Here is an 18,752-nt window from a genome sequence, read left to right on the forward strand (position 1 = left end):
TTTATAAAAGGTTTATCTTCGAAATGGCTGGTTTACCCATTCAAAATGATCTAAGGTGATAATGGTGAAATGCGTAAAACATTTTTGCTCCTCTCGATTATAAATAAAGCCTATCATAAATTGAGTCACAATGGTTTGTCTTGGTCGCCAAAAAAAAGAAAAATGAAGGAGACACTGTTTTAAAGCCTCAAATGTTACTCATTGTGTTGTTGCGTGTTTGTGTCCAGCTGTCCCTACTGTCTGAGCTGGGTTTCGGAGGTGTTCTGCTTTACATTGACCCATGTGACACTCCCCCTGGCCGCCACACCTGGCATCAAGCCTTCAGAGTGACTCTCAACCCCGGAGGAAACCCTACCAGTGGTAAGTGCTTTATTTTTGTCATATCCATTTCTACCTACCTACTCAAGTCTAGGGAAACTGGTAAAAGCCTCAGGTTTGGCTGGACTGGACAACTGTTCAAACTTTGTCAGCTCTGTTGCAGTTGTTTGCATTGTTTGTGCTGTTAGCACTGTTAGCTTCTAGCCGCTGGCTCAGCCATTGCCATGTTGAGAGCCGTGTGAAGACAATCCTACAATCATAGACATGCTATGAATTTGGAATTTAGCATTTTCAAGTGATAATTAAAAAAACAAACTATATACAATTATTCTTAATTACTTTTACAAGTTGTGTGGCTTGCTGTGACAAAACAGCATTTACAGAATGTGCTTGATGCATGTGATACCCCTCTCACCCCACCCAGTTCCAGCCTTCCTCTACACAGTCATCTGTCAAATAAAGGTAAAAAAGGCCCAAAACAACAATAATAAAGGTATGAAAACTCTGTAGACCATGGTTCCTCCTCGATATGTGGCACACGAGGTAGAGCGCTAGTCCTGCAACCACAAGGTTGGTGGTTCGAACCCCTCTACAGTCAACATGCCGAGGTGTCCTTGAGTGAGACACCTAACCCCAAAGTTGCTCCCCGGGCACTTCTTAGCAGCCCACTGCTCCTCCGGGATGGGTTAAATGCAGAGAATTGTAATTTCCCCATTGTGGGACTAATAAAGGCTTAATTATTATTATTATTATTATTATTATTATTATTATTATTATTAATACCACAAATACAAAGGGGTCAAGAAGCATTCCTGGTTCAGGTCCCAGCCCAAAGCAAAGGGGCATGACTTAATGCCACAACTTGAAACAGCTCTCGTTCTGAGTTCAGCAGGACTAAATGTCCTAACAATACACCACACCATTCAGCACCTCCAACACCTTCTTAACAAATCTACAATGCATGTGTAGACAAGATCAGCAAGTCATCTGTTAATCTGACTATATGAGAATATATTTACCCAGTACTCTGCTGTTGTTCATGATATTTGTATAATGTTTTTTACACACAACCTGAAAACTGGGTCTTTTACAATTAACACACATCTAACGTATTAACATTACATAGACCTAAACCTCTAATACAATATTTATTTCATCATTAATTTACCAGCAGTTAAAGCACAGCTCAGTTCAATCACATTTCTCTTTAGAATCCGATCCATGCTTTAACGTTCTCACATTTCCTTCCTTGGTCTCAGGCAGAGGACGTTTTATCTCTTTGTATCTCTGTGACTCTGTCCTACTGTATTTAAATCACCCTCCCAAGATGGATGACCTCTCTGACCCTCAGTCTTGTCCCCACTTCCTGTTTTTCTGCCCGGTCTGGCCAATAGGGACGTGTCATTACCACTGAAGTATCTTTAGTCCTTGTAAGAGTCCCAGTACCACAGTGGCAAGACCCAGTAGAGCCTCACCAGATGTCTGGACTGCTGTGTGAGCATGTGTAAGAGTGTGTGAGTGTGTATGTAGGTGGGGTGTGTTTAAGTGGAAGAGAGAGAGAGAGAGAGATAGTGAGGGAGACAGATGCTGGCTGTCTGGTCTCTCACCAATTGCAATGCTCTCAGGTCCACTGTACTAATACAGCTCGGAAGAACATAAGATGTGAAAGGACACCTCATTACTCATATCAACCTTGCTTTATTCAACTACCAGAGACTTCCTGTAGCTTAAATTTCAATGTGTTTATTGCTGAAAAATCTGTCTGTCTGTCTGTGAGAGTGTATTTCACTGGTGTGACCGTGAGTTAGCACCGACCTAGGCCTGTTTCACCCCTGTGAGTAAGAATGTATCTCCATGGCGCAAAATACCTCCACCAAGTGTATTTCACGATGTTGTTGACCCCAACAAACGCTGACCTTGATTTGTTTGTCAGGGGCTTATTTGATGATTTGAGAGTTCAAGGTTGTCTGGCTTTACTTTTTACTCTCACACTGGGCCTATTGGTATTGGCAGTTGCTGTCAGTGAAGAGTGAAAGAGAGGCATTATCAGCACAATGTTACCTAATCAAATGTACTTAACGTCAAGGTGGAGCTTTCACTTATTATATGATGCAGAATAGTACATAATTCACTTGTTTTTATATCTAAACATCATAATAAATCTATAGCTGTTTGGGGCCCTTTTAAGTGGGATAGCCTACCTTGCCTTCCTCTGGTCTATTCCACTAGTGATTGTGACCACGAGAGTAGCTGCGATTTGGGTGTGTGACGTAACTCTGTCAAGGCAGAAGTGTAGCTGAGACCCTAAAGAAGATCAGTCTTGAATGTGAGGTTTTTTGTTTGAGCGGTTCCCAAGAAAGCTGCAACAGGCCAAACATTCATTCTGAACTGGCATGTTTTGAACAGGCAGTGCACTAGTTAAATGAAATCAAGGTGACAATTTTTTGTTTTTAAGCTACATTTTGTGGTTATGGCTGATACTGGAGCTGGATTAGTTTAGAGAAAAATGAAAGAACTGATCCTGTAGTTGATAGATAATGTCAAATGTAATGTAGTAAAATGCTGAAAATGGCTTTAACTGGGAAAAAAATTTCCGTCAATAGACCGATTAGATATATTGCATTATCCGTAATTTCATAGTTCTCAGGTTTACATTTCCTTCTACATGTGTGTAGTATATGCAGCTTTCTTCCCTCCGTCACAATAGAGTGGCTGTGAGAGCAACACTGCCACATCTGTCATCATAAGAATAAAATGTTCTGTTGAGGCTCTTTAAACCCTGGAATCTCACATCATATGTTATGTCATTCAGTGTGAGTATTTGTGCAGTGTACAAGGCATAGTGCTAACTGCCATAACAACAATTAGACAAACTGTTTTGACATGACTGAATTGCAAGAGAAGGCCACTGGTAAAGGAAGTAGGAAAAGTGTTTTTCACCAAGAACGTAACTGTCATCATTTGCAGGTTCGGAAGCCTGGCACAATTTCATTGGTGTTACTAAGTGACTTTTAGAAATCTAAAGATGTAATTCATTACTTCATTGCATCCTCTTACATAAACAAAAAAAGTGACACCTATGACCGTTCTATTAATTCTGTAGTATGTACTCACTTAGAATAACTACTCAACTTAAAATAAGTTGCTGTGTTGACTTTAGGTTGACCAGAAGTCTCCTCGGGGAAAGTCCTGTGTTTGTATGCCTCATCCATCCACCCTGACCTCTTCCCTTTTTCTCGTAATACTACGTCATGTGACTTCCTCCTTTGCTCCCATCATAATCATTACGGCCACTAGATTCCCGCCTAACACTAAATGTGAATATCAGGCGTAAAAAGCTGTTTGCACTGACAAGCTTTACAGACATTTTTGTGAGTACAGCTTGCATTATGTAGTTAAATAGGTAGATATATGTTAACCTGACATATTTCATAAACCACATTTGTGCAAATGTAAATGTATTACATGTTTCATATGTGATGAACATGAAATCCACATGCTTCTTTTGTACAGGAAGAATGAGAACATACCGCCCTTTATCTAATTGTGGTCGACCTGAAATCTGCACGACACCAACACAACAGCCTCTCTTCAACTCTATATTTAAACGGCTCTTTACTTGGTCAAGATGGAAAACTGGATCCATTAGCTACACCATTATTTCAGTCAAGATGCAGCCATTTTCTACAAGGGGACCCTCTTAAAAGCCCTCCACTACAAACACATTACATTTGCTATTTAGTTTGACGATACTGCAGCTTGTTTAAAGCCTGGCTTATCAGATAGACATGCTGTAGGCTACTAGATGTTCCCTAAAGGCAGCATCACTGTGTCTCCTGGTGGCAAGAAACAGAAGATTCAACACAGTCTCAGTGTGAATTCAACACACTGAGACTTTCAGTCATTTCACACATACTCTGCTACAAAACAATCCCCTGCAATTTAGTGAAATGTAGGCCACTTTTCCACACTCCATCTGCTCTTAGGTTGCTGGAACTGAGGCATTTCCTGCTGTTCTGCGTAGCTGTTGAAAAGCTGTTGCATTGCACCTGTTTTGCTTAGGTTGAAATGATTTTACCTTTCAAGCCCTGGGTGTTTTAAGAGCTTTAAAACATGCTCAGTTCTCTGTCAACAGCACCTCTCTTTTCAAACAGAAAAATAAGACAGAAGAAGCTGTCAGGACTGCTCCCCAGTGGAAATGCTGCCAGTGAAAGAGCTGTTTAGAGTATATGTAATTCCACTGTTTGCCATTGCTCTTTGTAACGTTCCCCAGACTTTTCCCAACTCTCAGTTTATTGTTTGGACTTTGTTGTCTTCCTCTCTCCATCCTCTCCTCCTCCTCCCTCAGCTTGTTAATTTGACTCTTTCTCGTAGCGCCGTATCACCGCTGTGCTGCCGTACGCTGCCTGCTGGGACAGCCACATCTAATCAAAGCCTTTGCCTTTTGAATACATACATTCTTCCCAATTCTCATATGTAGATATGTTTGAATATGCATATCAGTGTGTAGGTGTGAGTTGTGTATGTGGGCGTTCAAGAAGAACCAATGGTGTTTTTGCATTAAAAAGTCACTGAGATAGAAGAAGTGAGTGTATGTTTCCTATGGTCATGTATGTGTATGTGTTTTCTGTGTATTTCCTACATGCCTTTGAATGTCATGTGTAGCGCGGCATGAATAGAAATAGAATAAAAGCCAAAAAAACAAGCAGATTCCTGCAGAGCCCGCAGTGTTTGGTTAGATATCATCAGCAGGTGTTCGCTGTCAGGTTTACTCCTAGTTGCTCCAGCATTTATCTAGTCTGATATGCACCATGCTGCTGCAGCATTCATTCATTCCTAAAAGAGATGCCACAGCATGGATATTCTAGCTTGCCCTGTAACTGTCTCAACACTTGGTGAAGAACTGAACTGGTGCCAATTAAAAAGTCTATGCTACTTGGGGACACATGAAAAAATGACTGTAACTTTGTTCTGTTTGATCTGGTGTGTACAAGCTTAGTTAGCAGTTTAATTTGGAGCAAATAGATGAACAATTTGATTTGATGAACAAACACTTGAACAATTTTATTTGGCATACAAGTTTGTCCCGAAGGAGGGGACACACACTGAGATGGGCACTGAGACGTAGGGTTAACATACATTTGTGAATGATGAACACACACAGTGGGATCAGATTATATTGTCTTCAAAAAAAATGATCAAGTGGAACCAAAAACTTATATTCTACAAAGAAGTCAACTGAACAAGGTTGGGAAGGTGGGTATGAAAAGGACCGGGGTTCGCCTCCTGCATCCTGGTTGTAGTTTATGCTACTAAAGGCAACCTATTCTCATGTAATCTTACGTAACGTTTTTTTGTTTTATTTCTTGAAGTTTTCTAATATGCAGTAGTACTAGCACCTCCGCAAGACTCTTCTGTGTTTTGTGCAACAAAACTACTTGGTTAGATTTAGGAAAATGTTATTTCAGTTTAGTAATGTAAGTACAGAAGTGGGGTTGCTTAAGTAAGGACGTGACCAAACAAATAAGTTAAAACTGACTTGTGGTTTTAACTAGAACATGAAAAGCAGTCGTGTTTTTAGAACCACCCATCCATTTGTGGCAGGCGAATCAATACTTAAAAATTATCAATACTAGGCCGGTTTTTCACTACAGAAACTAGCATCAAATGAAGTGTTACATTACCACTTCTTCGTACTGCAGTCTTGTGCTTCTTTGCTGCTGTTGTGTGAATTAGAAGTGGGCAGATTGATCCCCAAAGTATCAATAATACAGTCAAGTTAACGTGAGAACTTCTTAGTGCTGTTGTGTGTGTTCTTACAGTGATCACTTTACTCACTCTGAGAATCCTAAACCTGTCGTGTTATGACATGCATGTGATTAGTTATTAAAAGAGAAATGCTCAATGTTAAGCTAGTACTGTGCATACTATTTATTAGGTTTTGTTAATACTGTACATATCATATGCTGACATATTGTAGTGGCTTTACATTTTGTCAAATGTTTTGCCTATTTATTATGTATCACAGTTAATATTCCTTCTTTCTGTGCAGCCACATTGGTCTATGATTATTTTTGTTTCAATTGTTTATATATATAGACTTTTGCTGCTCACTGGCAAAACATTTAAATCTAATCTTCTTTGAATAGTTCAATAGTTCCAGTGTAATTAAATACATTCAGAAGAAGCAAATCAAGACTTTGACCAAAGCTTTACTCTCCTATGAATTAAAATGATTGACTCCTGTAAAACTCCTATGTGTTTGAAGTTACGTTGACAGTCTTGAGTCAAGACTGTCACAGATAAATATATGATTATATAATTTAATATTTAGTTGATTCTATTCGGATATAAAGAGGGTGAGGGAGCCCCTTTGGGTGCAGCATCGTGAGTGGTGCACATGCCGATGTGTTTCTGTCCATCAAAACAGTGAGGACATTTTGCAGAACACAAGAGGGAAATAAAAATGGTGTTCTCCATTTTAGGGGAAAGAGAAAACATAGGCATTGTTTCTGGCACATTTTACTTATCAGACGCCTAATTTTTTTGCCAAGAGTTGCCCCTGATAGTGAGGCAATGTCCCATGTCCTTTAAATGCAGCTGCCATGTGTGTGGTTAGTTTTTCACAGATTTATTTCCATATTATCTTGTTGTGTTTATCAAATAAGAACTGCTGGCCATCAGCTAGTGGTTGCTCTCTGTACGTGGGCTCTTTGATATCATACACCACTCATTATGTGTATGGCTGTGATTGCATAATTGTATTGTCCTTTAACTCTTGGCTCCACTGACGTATCCACACAGAGAATGTGGGTGGGTCCTTTCACCGGGTCCCTTGGGTTATTTAGAAGCCTCTGTTGGATTAAAATAAACCCAATGAATGGAACATGTCATCATTAGCATATTGATTTAAATACAAGATTGCTACAAGACACTTATTTTTTATTTTTATTATTTAATAGCCATGCTAACAATCTCCCACAATGCAGGGCTCATTCATAAGGGCCGGCTCGGTGAGCCTATGTGGGAGCTTGTGCACAAAGATGGTGGTGTGCAGTCGTCTTTTCGTTTTCGGGGTTTTCCAGTTAAGCCGCCCTGGGGAGCTCCTAAAATGGGGGACAATATCAGTCATTATTGCCGTGAGGTAGGCCACTGGAAGCAGGACTGCCCAATGTTGAGGGCTAGGAGGCAGTTTTCTGGAGAAGGGTGGGTGAAACCTTCTGCACTGGCTGCAAGCAGTCCTTGTCCTGTGGATGTGAGAGTGTGGCAAGCTGGGCATGCGGAATCTGGCGTAGCTGGTTGTCCCGGTGAGTCCTATCAGCCTTTTGTCTCAGAAGGGTTTGTTACACAGAATGGTACGGACATTAAGGTGCCTGTTACGATTTTGAAAGATACAGGTGCTGTCAACTCCTATGTTCGGGAGTCTAGGGAATGGGGTTGAGGGTGTTGCCTGTCCTGGTGCATAGGATTAATCTTGACTGTGGCTTGGTGCAGGGCATAGTACTTATTAGTGTGAGACCAGCGTTACCGGTGGAAGGAATTTATATAATTTTGGGCAACGACTTGGCTGGCAGTCGTGTTTGGGCAGATAATAATAATATAATAATAACTTTATTTATATAGCACCTTTTAAAAACAAGGTTTACAAAGTGCTTTGACAGACCAGCCAGCAAGACAGTGCATAAGAAACAAAATGAAATAACAAGTGACAATCAAATAAACAAATAAACAAACAAAATAAATAAAATAATGAAATAAATAAAATCAAGTGATAATGGTAAAATATAGTAAACAAATATAAGATAAAATACCAAGACCAAATGAAAATGAACCAATAAAACGACGACATCACATAAAAGCCAATCTATAAAAATGCGTTTTAAGAAGTGATTTAAAAGAGATTACTGATTCTGCAAGCCTTATCTCCTCCGGTAGGTCATTCCAAAGCCGAGGGGCCCTTATGGCAAAAGCACGGTCGCCTTTGGTTTTCAGTTTCGACTTTGGAACAACCAGAAGGGCCCCACCTGAGGATCTAAGGCTGCGAGCTGGCTCATACGGGGTCAACATTTCTCCTATGTATGTCGGGGCCAGACCCAGACGTGCTTTAAAAGTGATCAGCAAAATCTTAAAATCAATTCTAAAATGAACAAGGAGCCAGTGAAGAGAAGCCAGGATTGGGGTGATGTGATGTCGTCTGTTACAACCAGTAAGAAGCCTAGCTGCGGAATTCTGAACCAGTTGGAGGCGAGAGAGTGACTTGTGGTTAATGCCAGAGAGGAGGGAGTTACAGTAGTCCAGTCTTGAAAACACAAATGCATGTATGATTTTTTCCAGGTCTGGGGGAGTGAGGATAGGTTTTATTTTGGAAATGGTTCTGATTTGGAGGAAACAGGACTGGACTACTTTTGTGATGTGGGGTCTGAAAGTGAAATCGGAATCAAATAGAACTCCTAAGTTCCTTGCCGTGGATTTTATATTTAAAGACAGAGGACCAAGTGCATTTACAATAGGAGTGATGGGGTTTGGGGGACTAAATAAAATGATCTCAGATTTCAAATTATTTAGTTGAAGAAAGTTTTGAGCCATCCAACAGTTGATATCCTTAACACAGTCCATAATAGCAGCTAGGCTTCTTGGGTCGTCGGGTTTCAGTGGAAGGTATATCTGTGTGTCGTCTGCGCAGCAATAAAAAGAGACATTATGACGTTTGATGATTTGACCTAGGGGGAGCATGTATATGGAAAATAAAATTGGACCTAAAATAGAACCTTGCGGAACACCACAGGTAATGTTAGAAGTAAAAGATGAGTAATTACCTATGGTGACCGAGTGGGTTCTGTCAGTGAGGTAAGAATAAAACCAACTAAGTGCAGAGTCCTTGATGCCAACCCAGTTCTTAAGACGGTTGATTAAAAAGGCATGGTCTACCAAGATGTGCCAGCTCCTCCCATAGTCACTCCCTCTCCTTCAGGCTCAGAACAGCCTGATGAAAGAGCTGTGCGCTTTCCTGAAGTTTTCCCTGCATGTGTGGTTACACGGGCGATGAGCAGGTCTGAGTCAAAGGGGGTAGATGGGGACGTGGAGGAAAATTTACCGTATTTACTTGATTTCCTTTGTCTGTGTCTCATAGTGATCTGTAGAATGAACAGGGAGCTGATCCATCCTTGGAGGAGTTGTTTGGGTCTGTGCTGTCAGTTGGTGAGGTGAAACATGTTTTCAGGGGCTACTTTCTTCAGGATTGTATTTTGATGAGGAAGTGTGTTCCCCATGGGAGCTTTTGTTGGGGATCCCATTTTTTTAAGTTGTCATTCCATCCAAGCTTCGTGTTCATGTGTTAAGACTTGCTTTATTTTATTTTATTTTATTGGTTTAGTTCAGGGACATTGCACACTAATCAACATTCAAAATGTAAGTGAGCCAGAGTTAGCCTGAGAGGCTAGTTTTCGTCTGTTGTCCCCTGCCAGATATTCAAAAGGCAACCTAAAATTACAGAAATAAAATGCATATAAACAAAGATTAAAAAACAACATAGTAGTAAGAATGAATTGACAGACATGGCAAACCAACAATAAAATAAGCAGACAATAAAACACAGTGTACATTAAACATTATAGGAAAGTGCACAAAACAGTAGATTAGAGCAGGACAAATGCACCTACAATAAAAACACATTCAGCAGCATAAAGCACAAACATGCAGAACAAACATATATAGCAGCATAAAGCACAAACATGCAGCACAGACATACATCAGCCTAAAGCATAAACATGCAGCACAAACATATACAGCAGCATAAAAACACAAACATGCAGCACAATTAACTTAGAACATGACCTGCACAGGACAGGAGCACACAAGAGACAAGCAAGCAGGACACAGCATTTACCAAGAAGTCGGCAGGAGAAGCAATTGCAGTCCTAGTGTGTACATAATTGGTGACCATTAAGCCATATTTTCAGCTGTCCTGAAAAGGGACGGTAAGAACTAATTTCTCTAATATGAGATGGTAGTGAGTTCCATTCCTGCGACGCTGTAACTGAGAATGCTGAGTGGCTAAAGGCACTTTTTCTAAAGGGTACTACACAGTCTCCCCGGGACGAGCCTCTGGTTGTCCGGTTTGTATTTGACCTCTGAGTGATACACTGTTGAAGTGGTGGGGGGGCTTTGTTGTGCAAAATTTTAAAAATAAGGCAAAGATTTGCATACTTTATTAGGTTTTCCCAGCTCAGAAGTTTATACTTTCTTAAAATTAGACAATGGTGGTAGGTGTTTGACTTCCGGTCCAGGACTTTCAGGGTTCGTTTATACAGTGTTTCAAGTGGTTTAAGTGCTGTCTTATTGGCTTGTGCGAAGCTGGTCAAACAGTATGTGAAATGTGACATTATCATGGCATGCATATAAATCTTTGCTGCATCAGTTGTCATTGAATTTCTAATAAAGCGAAAATTCGATAAGTTAAACTTAACCCTGTGACCAACTTTTTTTACATGAGATTTGAATGACAGTTGAGAGTCGATTAGGAGGCCAAGGTACTTGAACTCAGAGACAACTTGTAATTTTACTCCTGACAGCATTATGGCTGGGTCTGGAGTGCTACATTGCTTTTTGGAAAAAAACATGCAGACTGTTTTTGATGTATTTAGCTGAAGGCATGATTGAATTAGCCAAGTTGAGATGCGGTTCAATGCATTGGTGAGTGTTGCTGCAGCCTGAAGTTTATTGCTGCCATGTGTAAAAATCACAGCGTCATCAGCATAAAGCTGAATCTCTACATCAGAGCACACAGAGGGCAAGTCATTTATATAAAGACTGAAAAGAAGTGGACCTAGTATTGACCCTTGTGGGACACCAGTTAGTGTATCCAGCGCAGAAGATTTTTGATTGCTGACATTCACACACTGGATTCTGTTCATTAAATATGATTCTGACCACTTGAGGGCGTTATTGGAGAAATTGAATGAGGAGAGTTTGGAAATGAGTACGTTGTGATTTACTGTGTCAAAAGCTTTTCTAAGGTCTAAGAATACAGCCCCAACAGTACCTCCCTTGTCCATCATAGACTTAACCTTTTCAATTAAGAGGCAGTTGGCAGTGTCTGTAGAATGATTGGCTCTAAAACCAAATTGCATGGGATGCAGTGAAAAGGGGCTGTTGTTTAAATGGGAAATGAGTTGTTCTGCTACCCACTTCTCTGCGACCTTGGACACCACGGGCAAGATGCTGATTGGCCTGTAATTACAAATAGCCTGAGAATCGCCTGACTTAAAAATAGGTGATACAACGGCTGTCTTCCAAACCTTTGGGAATACCCCTTGTGAGATTGACAGATTGATGATCTGTGTAATGGGGGTAGCAATACATCTTTAAGATGTTTGAGCATGGCTGAGTCCATACCATAAACATCTTTTGTTGTGGAGGGTTTGAGGGAATTTATGAGCATTTGAACTTTACTGTCTGTGATGCAATTGATGTTAAAAACGGGCAAAGTAATATTAATTGGTATGAGATTCACACAAGTGTGAGGGAAACATTGTGTAATCTCAGCGACAGAATCAATAAAGTATTCATTGAATACTTTAGCCAAATCTCATGATGGGTCAGGGCATTTGGGTGTCGTTAAAACCTATGACCGGATTTTACGCCATTTCTTCTGGCCACGACTAAAGAAGGATGTTTCTATGCACATTAAAACCTGTAGCACATGTCAGCTGACTGGTAAGCCGAATCAGGATATTAAACCAGCTCCATTGCAGCCGATTTTAGCTATCAGTCAGCCGTTTAAGTACCTAATCATTGATTGTGTGGGGCCGCTGCGACGTGCAAAGTCTGGTAGCTAACTGTTATGTGTCAAAGCACCAGGTACCGGCAGTGTATCCTCTGCAGGCAATAACTGTAAGATCTGTTCATATTGTACTGAGCTGGATTGGGACTGGGAAGATGGGCTACTGTGGTTGCTTTTAGCTGCACAGGAGGTGGTACAGGAAAGTACAGGGTTTAACCCTAATGATCTAGTGTTTGGCCATACTGTCCAGGGGCCACTGTCTATGTGTTTAAGGATGGGTTGAAGGAGTCAGATCTTCCCACCAACCTTATTGATTATGTGAATGGGTTTAGGCATCGACTTTAAAGTTGGCAAAAGCAAATGTTGGCTGCGTCACAAGCTAAAATGAAGTTAAGATGAGATAAAATAAGATAATCCTTTATTATCCCACAGTGGGGAAATTTGCAGGATTACAGCAGCAGAGAGGATAGTGCAAACAAGAGACATAAATAAAAAAACAAGATCAAAACAAGTATTATTAATAAGTAAATAAGTAATCGGACCATTTTTTGACTGTTCATGTGACAGCTGACTGTCTGTGCACAAGAGATTTGTACACAGGCAGGAGGTGCACCAGGTTGTGATCAGATCTTCCCAGGGGAGGGAGAGGTGATGAGGTGTAAGCCTCCTTGGTGTTGGCATAGAACAGATCCAGTGTTTTATTGTCTCTGGTGTGGCATGTGACGTATTGGGTGAATGTGGGCAGAGTGGAGGACGGAGGGGCAGAGGGGGAATATACGCAGTTTATTCCTTTGGTAGATAGTGAGCCCTAATGCTAACGGTTAACAGCTCAATGTCCTTAGTACAGGTTTGTTCTTTAATAGTGATGTGCCCAGAGTTACACCATCTATCATTAACAAACACTGCCAGACCTCCTCTCTTCCTCTTACCGCTCTCCGTTGTCCTGTCTGCTAGTATGATACGGAAACCGTCCAGTGCAGCGTTCGTGTCCGGAGTTGGCTGCGTTAGCCATGTCTCTGTAAACACCATGATGCTACACTCCCGGTATTCCCTCTGATGGCGAGTCAGCGCTGATAACTCGTCCATCTTGTTGGGGAGAGACTTCACGTTTCCCATGATGATGGAGGGGAGGACAGGTTTATAACGTCTCCTCATGGCACAACGTTCTGCCCAAGCATGGCTTCCCCCTCTCTTCCTCCTCAACTCGCGGGGAACCTCAGGTCTCTCCTTCGGTAGCAACACCGCCGCGTTATGGAAAGCTAACAGCTGATACCTGGTGTAAACAATGGGACCATCGCTGAATGCTGGATCCCCGGACATAGTTGTAAAAAGTGCAATAAACAGTAAATAGACTACGACAAACTTGACGTGTCTAGTGGCCATAGTTCACTACAGTTAAAGTAATTTAACAAGTAAAAAGTTACAAAAATAACACAAATATAAAAGAAAAAGCTCAGTGGTGAGCAGGAGCTGCTGTAACAGGTTGCCACTCATGCGGCGCCTAGAGAAGAAAAAAAAAGAAAAAAAGAAGAGGTATGATCGCCAGGCTGAGATGCGTGAGTTTAGTGATGGTGATCGAGTTTTGGCTCTTTGTCCGTTGGTGAGTTCACCCTTCCAAGCAAAGTTTTCCGGTCCGTATACAGTGGTTAAATGCATCTCAGACCAGAATTATTTGATTTCAACTCCTGGTCGCAGGAAGCTTGTGAAATTGTTCCATGTCAACTTGCTTAAACCATATTATGCTTACTGTTTTAGTTCGTCTGGTGCTGTCCAGCAGGAACCAAGGGCAGTGAGTCCTGTGTTGGTGACTGATACAGTGGATGCAGTTTCGGCAGAAAGTATGGACGATGCTGTTCTTTAGCCGGATGAGGGGTTGTTGTCTGGTCGGCTAAAAAATTCAGGGACCCTCAAGAGGGTAAAAGGGTTGTTCAGTCATTTGCCAGAAGCACAGGCTGAGGAATTGGAACATCTGATTTTGAAGTATCCAGATCTGTTTGGTGATATGCCGTTGCGCACTAACTGGGTTGAGGACGACATTGATGTAGGTGATGCACAGCCTATCCGTCAGCATTTCTATAGAGTGTTTCCTGAGAAGCGTGAATATTTAGATGCTGAGGTAAAGTATATGGTTGACCATGACATTGCGGTGCCTTCATCACCGAGCTGGGCTTCCCCATGTTTGTTGGTGCCTAAAAGTGACAAGATACCCAGATTTTGCTCAGATTTTCGAAAGGTCAACCAGGTTACAAAGCCAGATTCTTTTCCATTGCCTCGTCTGGATGATTGCATAGACCAGGTGGGTGCTGCAAAGTATGTCAGCAAATTTGAACCGCTGAAGGTTTACTGGAAGGTGCCCTTGTCCAAAAGAGCACAGGAAGTGACAGCTTTTATCATTCCTTCTGGGCTTTATTACTATAAACATTACATTACAGTCATTTAGCAGACACTTTTATCCAAAGCGACTTACAATCAGTAGCTCAAAGCTTATATTACATATCATTACATATCATTCACCCATTCACACACTGATGACAGGCCACCTGCCCAGACTCTAACTTGACATATTTCTTCAATCGACATGAACTGCTCCTTGCATGGTAGCCCAGACTCTAACTAACATTCATACAGTTAAGTGTCTTGCCCAAGGACACATCGACTGCCGAAGACGGGTATCGAACCACCGATCCTCTGAATGGAGAACGACCCTGCTCTCCACTGCGCCACAGCCGACCCTGTAAGTAAGTAAGTAAAGTAATGCCATTCGGTTTGAGGAATGCACCGGCCACTTTTCAACGGCTGATGAATCGTGTGGTGGCTGACCTGGCCGGTTGTGAAGTTTACTTGGATGATTTAGTGGTTTATAGTGATTCTTGGTTTTCTCACATACAAAGGATTAGAGCGCTGTTTGACCGGTTGGCAGTGGTGAGGCTCACAGTAAATCTTGCAAAGTGTGAGTTTGCTTGTGCAGCTGTGACTTACCTTGGTCAGGTGGTCGGACAGGGGCATGTGGCTCCTGTGCATGCCAAAGTCTTGGCAGTTGTGCAGTTTCCAAGGCCTGCCACTAAAAAGGAGCTCATGAGATTCCTTTGGATGGTAGGGTATTAACTTTGTTTCTGTAAGAACTTTTCTTCTGTTGTGGCGCTGCTTACTGACTTGCTAAAGGCCAGGTCTCCGTTTGTGTGGTCAACCGAGTGCCAGGAAGCTTTTGGTAATGTTAAATCTCTTTTGTGGTCAGCACCAGTGCTGGCCGCTCCCCGTTTTGACTATCATTTTGTGTTGAAGGTGGATGCAAGCCATGTAGGAGCAGGAGCCGTGTTGATGCAGGAAGATGACCAGGGAGTTGACAGGGCAGTCAGTTTTTTACGTCATCGTTTCCGAACTGCCTCGTTTTCCGCCATCCACACTTACTTCCAATGCCAATGTTGACATGCATATGGTAACTATGACATGGTATAGGAAAGACTGTGGTAATAGCAAGTTAGCTATAGCCAATATTTCCTGAGGGTTAGGCAACTAACCCTTAACTTGGTTAAGATTAGGGAAAGATTGGGATTTTGGTTAATTGCATTTCTGCCATCCACCATCCAAACCTCTTGCCATCACTACTTCCTGCATTGACAATGAACACTGGCATATAGACTGTTCAATTCTGTTTTGGTAAAATAATGAAAAAGGTATACATAGAAGAGCAAACATCTTTTCAATCTAGAAAACCCTTCAGTGTCGTTCTACAGTTCTGATAGATCTGGGGCGGCTGTGGCTCACAAGGTAGAGCATTTGTTCCGTGACCACACAGTGGTTTGAATCCTGGCCTTTTATAGTCAACATGCCGAGGTGTCCTTGGGCAAGACACCTTACCCCAAGATGCTCCCCGTGCGCTTCTTAGCAGCCTACTGCTCCTCAGGGATGAGTTAAATACAGAAGGGAAATTTTGTCTATATATGTATCTCTGTAAATACATGAACAATAAAGCTGATATTCATATTCATTCATATAGATGCTATTGCAGCATCAACGCTTACCTGCAACACTTGCATGATAAAACTAAATTCCAGCTGCAGTGCAAGAAATTTGTTTTAGCTTGTTATAATATCTGCGCATGATAACAACACTCATGATGATGGTTAGGGAAATATTGTGGCTATGGTAAATTCAAAGGCTAATGTTAATTACAGACCTGTGATGGGACCTGGACCCAAGTCACCTGCATGAAAGTCAGATTCAACATACACCCATCCACCACCTTGCCGTCCACACCCTTTCTTTCTGCACACTGTTTTGTGCACTGAACATTCGTGTTGAAACAAATTGTGAGTTGCAGAGTCATCCGATATGAACTTCATTTCCAGCATACTGGAATATGGAATACAGGAGTTTTCACAGAACTTCTTTCAACAGTCTTCGGATAATTATGTTCCATGAAACTAAGATGTGACTTAAAAATTGTGTTTTCAAGTCTGAGTTATGATCATACAAGGTTGCATAGAGAATGGAGAGTTTGGTTTGCATTATAAATGGGGGAATGGTTTATTTAAGGCTGCTTAATTGCTACTAAAATAACTATCATTGTTGCTATTCTCTTCCATCTTTGAAACACTTTTTTTCAAGCGATAAAACCTATGCAGCAACAATCTCAAAGTGAACGGCAGTAAGCATCCTCTCAAGTCAAACTTTACAACTCATTGTTCCAATTTGAAGGCAATTTACTCAAGATAACAACTTTAGTTAACCCACACAGTTCTCAGCCCCCTCAAAGTGGAGGGATCCAGTATAAAGTGAAACTATCACACAATGCCTGACCTCCAATCTTGTTTTAAGGTGAGAACAAACTTTAGTGAGCTCTTATCAGGAATTAGACCTCAGAATTTTCAGGAGAAAATACTTTCTCTGTTCATTTTGCTGAGTGTTGGACTTTGCTGGATTCATTACAGTTAATTGGCTGTTTAGTGAGACAGTACTGAACAGTTGAGTAGGGGAGCTGCAGCTGTAGCATTAGCATCAGTGCGGGCTGAATTATGCATGGGGGTTAAAGCTTCTGAAAGCTTCTCCTTATGATTTATTAATGTCTGTTGCAGATAGAGATGGATTAGGGTCTGCGGCAGGGATACCAAACAATGACACATTCACAATGGTCATGGAGGAGTTCTGATACAAAACCGGATGGAAATCAAAGCCAGAATGATATTATTCTGTCGACTTCCAACATTTGTGAAACAGTGAGTGCTCACAGAATTTAAAGTTTCATACATTGTGTATGAGAAAGACTCAAAAACTGTGGGAGATCAAATGCCTCACTGTGAGCGGCTCTGTTAATTGCTGAAGTTAACTGCTTTATGCTAAGGCAGGGCTTGATCCATCGGTGTGTCCAGACTTTTTTACCTGAAGTGACCCAAGTGGGGCAGTGTGTATTTTCACTATTCACTCAAATCAATGGCAGCACATACTGTTGTTTTACCATTCACAGGTAATGATCTATATTGAATCTGTTACTGGTTAAAGACAGAATGAATGCAATTCTCCTAAAAACAATTCAATTTAAACAAAAATAATCTCATCACTTATGACCCAGCAGAAGTGTGTGGCGGTGTTTGTGTCTGCAGGGAGTCCTCTTGCGCTGTGTTTTGGAAGTTTCTGAACCTCTATAAAAACGAAGCGACAGGGTGTCAGACCATAAGCACACTTCCAAAAGAAAGCTACAAAAATATGTAATGCAACTGTTACAGGTCTCAGTTTTAGAGAGCCTGAATACAGATTATGTGTGCCTGAGAAAACAGGAATAAATGATGAAGCAGGCAGATCTGTGGCGTCTTCATTAAAAGTTTTTCCGGGCTATATTTATTGCATATTTTTGTGTGTATTGTCTTTCACAAAATCACATTATAAATGTACAACAACTTAAATTAGCAAAATTCACACTCTATATTCACTATCCCACTTAATCACTCCATCCAATCAATATAACTGGGACAACTGGGCATAAAACCCTCTCTAACCGTTCCACAACAGCAAAATGGACCCACAGCTACTGTGGCGTACGTGACGACAGGGATATTTTAAAATGGCGGCGCCGCTCTAACAATACGACACAACTCATTGAACATACAGATTTAAATCACTTCGTTATTTACAAATATTATGATGTGCAGGAGCCAGAAAACCCATGGGAATGTACTGCTATTCTATCATCTCAGTTTAGCTAACGTTAGCATCCGACAGTCAGCCTTAATACCAAACTCACGTAGCTACTAAACAAATACATGAAACACAAATCTTTTAACAATTGTTCTATAAACATTGGTCTCTTATTTAAATCGTGTTTATTTTGTATTTACACGTTACTAACCTGAGAAAACAGGAATAAATGATGAAGCAGGCAGATCTGTGGCGTCTTCATTAAAAGTTTTCCTGGGCTACGGGAAGACGTTGTGTGCGCACATACAACTCCAGTCGCGAGACTAAACCACAGCGCTGCACTGCCACCTATTGGCCATAAGTTGAAATATACTTCTGAGGAAGTTAGTATAATATATTATTCTATTTCATTGGATTTTTAACTAACACAGTACATTTCACATCATATCAAATATTAATCAAATAAACAAAAATGTGACCATACATTTTGTGTGCGTCACACAACAAAATATTAGTCCCA

General features: G+C 41.1%; 1 protein-coding gene across 1 annotated transcript in view; it reads left to right on the forward strand.

Moving 5' to 3' along the window:
* LOC129088805 (inactive N-acetylated-alpha-linked acidic dipeptidase-like protein 2) overlaps window positions 1-18,752 on the forward strand; it is a 422,940-nt gene that overhangs the window by 116,864 nt on the left and 287,324 nt on the right. The window contains exon 6 of the mRNA XM_054596036.1: window positions 228-360. Coding sequence (XP_054452011.1) covers window positions 228-360 — 133 coding nt within the window. The remainder of the gene's footprint in view (window positions 1-227; window positions 361-18,752) is intronic.

This window comes from Anoplopoma fimbria, chromosome 3, assembly GCF_027596085.1.
Source record: "Anoplopoma fimbria isolate UVic2021 breed Golden Eagle Sablefish chromosome 3, Afim_UVic_2022, whole genome shotgun sequence".
Lineage (NCBI taxonomy): Eukaryota > Metazoa > Chordata > Actinopteri > Perciformes > Anoplopomatidae > Anoplopoma > Anoplopoma fimbria.